This window comes from Onychostoma macrolepis, chromosome 22 (assembly GCF_012432095.1).
Source record: "Onychostoma macrolepis isolate SWU-2019 chromosome 22, ASM1243209v1, whole genome shotgun sequence".
NCBI lineage: Eukaryota > Metazoa > Chordata > Actinopteri > Cypriniformes > Cyprinidae > Onychostoma > Onychostoma macrolepis.
The window spans coordinates 38,289,570-38,296,423 of NC_081176.1; the positions used below are offsets into that span (position 1 = coordinate 38,289,570).

Below are 6,854 nucleotides of genomic sequence, written 5' to 3' on the forward strand. Positions count from 1 at the left end.
ACCAAAAAAAACGCAATACGCGGCTCTGTGATTTGTTTTTGTTTTTCCCGCGACTGCATTTTCAAAATAGCCCAGTTGCGCGGGAAAACCGCTGCCTTGGCAACACACCCTTTAGATGTCATCCGACTGGACGAACCACACCTGTGAAGGCTAGGAGGGATCCGTATGGCACTACTGGGCATGCGCACATCAGTACAGTGTGAGTTTGCTGTATTGCCAAACCAGAGCTAACCAGCGGCATCGGATATCATTACTCCAAAAAGCGGCCACTAGTTACATTTGACGATGACAAGAACTGACATAAGACGGAGAAACATGAAGACATCCTGGTTTCTGCTTTTCGTGATGTCTTGTAAGTATAGCGATGGTGATTCTTCACTAACTGTATGAACTGTAACTTAAAAGTTAGATAGGCTATACACATGTGTTTTCTTCTTTAAGACTCGTCGTAATTTCGAGTCGGGGTCCGAGTCGGTAACGTGACCGCTTACCTATCTTGTAATGTGTTATATTTAAGAATTATCAAAGTGACTTCCCCCATCATACGGATAAAGTTTAAAGCATTTCTTCGTGCCAAATTGGGTCTCATTCATGAAACTTGCGTAGGCTAAATATCAATTCTGAGTAATTTGCACGTAAAACAGACTGAAAACTCTCCTCCGGATTCACAAACGCTTCGTAAACTTCCGATTTGATAGTTAAACGTGTATATTAATGAAGTCCAATCATTCGTGATTAGGGCGCTCGTGCACTCTCATTCACAATTAGCATAATCCCATATGAATTACAGCTACGCAAAGGGTACTTAAATATACTTACCTGCAGTGTTGAGATCCTTTACTGTAGGTTCATTTAAATCATCCATCCCATCCTGTAACATGCAAATAAACCATAATTTAAATCATAAGAAAAGTTAATGCTAGAGGGGAAATATAAATTGAATATATTGTAGAAAGGTTTAACCCGGTGCTCCACCCAGTATTTAGGAAGAAGTAAATCCTAGGAGGGTAGGGGCGCTAACAGTAGGCTATATACATAACTGTATTGTAATAATATATGATATTGGACCTGTTCTAATATCCACATTTGCGGTCGTCACATCCACACAAGGAATTGAAGCCCCCCGAAAAAAGCAATCTGTATGCAAATTCTTGAAAAGCAAGCCCAAAGTCATTGTCACTTGGCAACTCCGCTAATACTGTTTTAAAATTATGAATGCATCTCATCATTCATCATGTTACTAACAATCTGACAAACCATTTCCTTCATCACACTGCCTCTGAAGTCAGTAATACAGTGTAGCTTGGTCTCAAGACCGGTTTAACTACATGAATGTGTATGTGCCATATCCGTCAGCCCTAAAACTGCTCTATCAGTTGGCTTTAAGCCATTAAGACATAACAGTATCTGTAAAGCTGTTTCAAAACAATGTGTATTGTGGAAAACATTATCCAAATAAATGTGACTTGACCTAATTAGTGCTGGGTGTTACATCATATTCCCGTTCTCTGTTACTATGACTGGGCCTGAAAGTTATGTAAACCTGCTTTGCATGAAGCATCATGGGACTAATTTCTGTCTAAAACAAAAATTACTGAAAGGTTCTCTGTATGAACAGAATAAGCATTTGAAAAAAAAAAAACTGGGTGGAGTAAGTTGACGAACCATCAAGCATCAAAGGCACACTTAAACGGGTTTCCCTCGTAATGTTAAAACTGTTACTTTGGAATCTTTCAGCGGCAATATTATATAACAGGCATGTTAAATTACTGTGGTAAAGGAATGTGAAGTTAATGCAAAAAAAGACACTAATAAATTTGACACTAATACATTATTAAAGAAACATCCAGATAAAAGTTTGTTGTTTGGTTATTGTTGAGTAGATGGAGGAAAAATGTCATTTATTGGTCCAGTTTTATCAGCAGTTCAGTAATTAATTTAGCAGACTATTCAAAAAAGAAATTATTCACATAGAGGGCTTATTTTTTAATACAGGTGATATATTTGCAGTTAAAAAGTGTAGGTATATGCTAAAACATCAATGATGACATTAATCTATAGTTGAGTGCTAAATTTATTGGAAGGCTCTTCACATATAAAACGTGTGGGTGTGTTTAATGCATTTCTAAATCATTTGATTTTATTCAGTAACTGTTCATTTGTGTCTGCAGGTGTGTTTGGTGATACAGGTGCAGTGGAGACAAAGTCAGTGAAGAAGGAAGATTCAGTCACTCTAAACTCTAATGTTACCAAAGGACCAAATGATACGATGCTGTGGTATTTTAACAACACTCGCATCGCTCTTATCAATGGAGAGGCCAGGAAGAGTTGTGTGTATGATGGTGAAGGAGGGATATTCAGAGGCAGACTGGAGGTGGACTATGACACTGGATCTCTGAACATCACAAACATCACGACTGACCACGCTGGACTTTATGAAGCAGAGCTCTTCAGAAGAGACAATTCAGGCACCAGTGTACCTTTGAACAGAACCAGCAAGTGTAACAGCACAAGCATCACCCTAAAAAACAACAACGATCACACCATAAAAACAATCAATATAACTGTCAGTGGTGAGTCATTCAATATCATTTACCCTTGAATAACACTTTTTTTTTTTTTTTGTTTACTGTTTGAACAGCGATAATTAGACCTGTTTACTTTCTTTCTCTGTATATTAATGTTCGAATCCACATGACATGTCAGAGCACATTTACCACAGTCTGATTTCTGTCACTGTTTTCAACATTTACACATTAAACAATATTTCAACTTCTGTTGAATTTTCTGTTTGTTTAATGGTACATTCACTGCAATGTAAAAAGGAGACTGTATTGAGTCGAGTCAAGTCAAGCACAGACAGTTTATCTTAACAGGGAAATGAAATATTTTTTTATTTTTTATGTGAAAATATGCAGAAAATGATTTAAATAATAATTTTTTTATATCTTCACTTTGGACCTTTACAGGTGTTAATATATTATAGATATACATCAGAAAATACAAACAATAAACACAGCATAAAACACACAGTCAGATTCACTCACAGTAATGACTGTGTCTGCATCTGTTCCAGGTTCAGGTCTGTCTCCAGCTGCTGTAGCAGGAATTGTTGTTGGTGGTGTTGTTGTTGTTCTGCTGGTGGCTGCAGCTGTTGGTGTTGGTGTGAAGATCTATCGCTGCAGGAGCTCCAGAAATGGTAAGTATCACCTACAGATACAATAGTGAGAGGAAAATATCATCTGTATTGTGCAAAATTAGTTTTAATTGTGTGTGGTGATTTTTAGATGGAGTCAAGGAGAAAAACAAAGATGATGTTCTGTAAGAAGTTAAAGAAAGATATTACCTTGCATCAGTAAATGTGCAAATTGCACTTTAGATTATCCCCCAAAAGATGTTTTAAAATGGCTGCTATTATATATTAGTATGCTATTAGGATATATATATTTCCAAACATTAATTTTGCCATTAATAATCTAATTCATTTTTTTATGCAGAAGTTTACTAGGGTCCACAGAGATCTCACCATGATCAAGCCCGTCTGGGGTCACAAGAAGACGGATGGACGGAATCCAGATCTCCGAGATGCGAAGACAACCGTCTGGGGTTCATTAAAGAGAAAAGATGGAGGTCATGTGCGATAAGAGAAGCAGGATCAGTGTCCGTTTACTCTACATTGATGTAACTCTGCAAATACACACATGTGCTGTTTAACTTGATGAAATGATGTGCAGGTGTTAGAAATATTAAACCACCTGTTACTGGAAGGCAGCATAGATGATGCTGAATTCAGTAACACTGAGTCAAGGTTATACTGAAGAAGGTTATACTGCAGAGCTGTGTAATAACTGGTGCGACTGTACATTATCCCTGAAATGTACGTTTTGTTTGAACTCGTTCGTTCATGTAGGGCGGGGGTCTGCAAACAGCAGACCTGGTTCCGGAAAACCTTCTTGGTTCCAACCGGATCACGAAATATAATGACAATGGCTGATTTGACCATTTCTAGTTTAAAGTGTGCAGCGTGTCAAAACAGCAGTTTTTTCAGCTCACAGTCGTTTATGTTTATGATTGTTTTGCGCTATATTCTCTAATATATTTATCTAGAGTCAAAAGCACTTCGTACAAGCCTATCCGCTCCGTGTGTCTCTCCAGCTGAAGAAGTAAAGCACTACAAGTGCTTCAGATGACGTGGCTATTTTAACAACAGGATTAGAAACACACGAGCTGCAAAAAAATTATAAATAAATAATAATAATAAAAATAAATGAATAAATATTAGGGATACTTAAGGGTGAGTAAATAATGACAGATTTTAATAATTAATCATAGAATATAAAAAGAAAGAAATAATGTATCACACCATTGTTTTGAAGCAGAAGAGCAGAAATGCTACATTTTTTTTTATTTTAAGTAAGGGATAATGTACATATAGTTTTCATTAAATTAAGGGTCTTATAACACCCTCCGCACTAGATCAGAATGTATCTACTGCAACATTTTTCCAATTGCTTGTATAAGGCACTAAAAATTCTGATTTAATTATTTTATAGATGCAGCTTATAATCCTGGCATTTACAATTAGTCTTTAGCAAAACATCAAGTACAGAACATCAAAAGTGTATTATCACTGCTGTTATTATAAGATAAGATTAGACAATGAACTCTTTTTGTGAATTATTGTGTGTCACTCTTGCCTTTCATTTGTATTGCATTTTAATGCATGTTGTATCTGGTGTAATTGTTTGTGGGATTTTAAAATAAACTGGGATAAAAAGAGCGAATGATCATTATTTGACACACACACACACACACGAATAGTAGAAGAGTCATAAACACACTTTCAAACTGAAAAGATAATTGGAAAAGCTTTAAGATGTAACGTTCTTGATCAACACAGGACACACACAGTTAATGCCTAATATGTGCTGAAAAAAATGCTCCTGATCATATTTATTCATCTGTTTTTTTTTTTCTTTCAATCTTCAAAATGACAATTTTATGTCTAAAATGAAATGTTGAAGTGACTGTTGGGGTCAAAATTGGTACAGAAAGCCATAGTGGCATATTGTTGCTGTTATCATTTAAATTATTTAATTTAATAGCAGTTAATGTAGCCATTTCATTCATTAATTGGTGCTAGAATAATTCAATCTGAATTCATAGTTTACTGGTTTATGACAACACTTAATTAAATATAAGCCTATATATGAATTCTAGATGAGTTCAGCTGGTTCAGTTTGTAGTTATAAGATGTTTTATCAGGCGTCATTTGTATTTTCAATGCATTTGTAGCATTTCTGTGTGCAATTAAAACAGTGCAAAGAAATTAAACAAAATAAGAAAACTGTTATTTATCAAGGAATATGAAATGGATGGTAATAAAGCAGGGATCTCCAACACTGTTCGTGGAGATCTACACACTCCTGCTTCTAATGATCAAGTAACACCTTGATTAGCTGGTTCAGGTGTGTTCCCTGCCCCTCGTGTGATAACAGGCTTGTTTGAGATGAGCAAAATCTGCGCAGAACCGATCACCGGTGATCGCCGCGAGGTGCATGCCGGTTAGAAAAGTGTCCGAGTTACGTCCGCCTTGCTCTGATGTCATGCTGACCTGTGCCAAAAAACTCTCGCGACGGCGAGGCGGCTGTGTCGGATTGAGCAGTCGCGCGCAGTTGCTCTCCACCGACTGCGCTGATCAAAAGCATGATGGGAAACAACTGACTGACGACACAGCTTAATGCTCATTGGTTCAGAAACAGTGAAGCTGCGTTCTCTTCTAAAAAGGTTTATTTTTTTAATCTGATTTCATGCTATTATGTATTTAAATTGTGCATGAATATTCCCAAACACTATGACAGTGCGATCTTTGTGTGAGATGTGATTGTTGTCATTTTCTATAAAAAATCTAAAATACATGTTTGAATTAAAATAAAAATGGAGGATAAATACGCCTTTCGCATGGAATTAAATAGCAAGCACTTTGAGTGTCTTGTTCGTCATATTTATATTCATATAAAAGCAACAGAACGTCTCAGGTTACATATGTAACCATGGTTCCCTAGTGAGGAACGAGACACTGCGTCCTCTAGGGGTCGCTATGGGGAACGCCGTCAGCGTGACCCGTGTCTGAAGCATATATACAAAAACACCACATGTTGGCCGGCGACAGCCTATGACGTCACTACCGGCACGACCACAGTATATAGGGGCGCCGGGAAAATACGTCATTCACTTCTTCGTCTGAAGCTTGCGTCCGAAGCATGGCACCGAGCCTAGAGGACGCAGTGTCTCGTTCCTACTCAGGGAACCATGGTTATATGTAACCTGAGACGTTCCTCGAGGAACTTCGAACTGCGTCCTCTAGGGGTCGCTATGGGGAACGGAATACCCACGCCACCATGCTGAGGGGAGTGCAAGCCAAGCACAAAAAGGCGAGCACTAAGTACCAACTCTACCCGGCTAAGGGAGTTGCCCCTGGGACGGTTCGACGGCTGTCAGTGACATTATCCCCTTCGGCCAAAAACCTGAGCTGCATACCCCAGAACTTACCTGTTAGGGGCCGGGCCTCCTGGACCCAGGGTAGAGCTCAAAGGCTTGGAATCAGAAGCAGAGATTCCTTCAAGGGGATACGACCAAGCGCCTAGGATAGTAACTAGGCCTTGGCCTGTCACCCAGGGGCTACTGATTGCTCTGCATGAGCTCGCTGAAAGAATTGTCTCAACAGATCCTTGGTAGCAACACCCTGTTCAAGTCAGTATCACTGGGGATACATAGGTAGAGTGGGGCCCAAGGTGAAAACCGGGACCTGACCGACTCAAAGAAAGGGCACGAAGCCGCAGCGCGTAACCCAT

At 38.6% G+C, this 6,854-nt stretch overlaps 1 protein-coding gene across 1 annotated transcript; it reads left to right on the plus strand.

The window, feature by feature from the left end:
• Positions 1-274: 274 nt before the first annotated feature.
• On the plus strand, positions 275-4,298 carry LOC131530221 (uncharacterized). The gene is made up of 4 exons (XM_058760375.1): positions 275-352; positions 2,172-2,573; positions 3,077-3,199; positions 3,498-4,298. The coding sequence occupies exons 1-4, from the start codon at positions 286-288 to the stop codon at positions 3,506-3,508; spliced, it is 603 nt and encodes a 200-aa protein (XP_058616358.1). The 5' UTR covers positions 275-285; the 3' UTR covers positions 3,509-4,298.
• Positions 4,299-6,854: the final 2,556 nt, after the last annotated feature.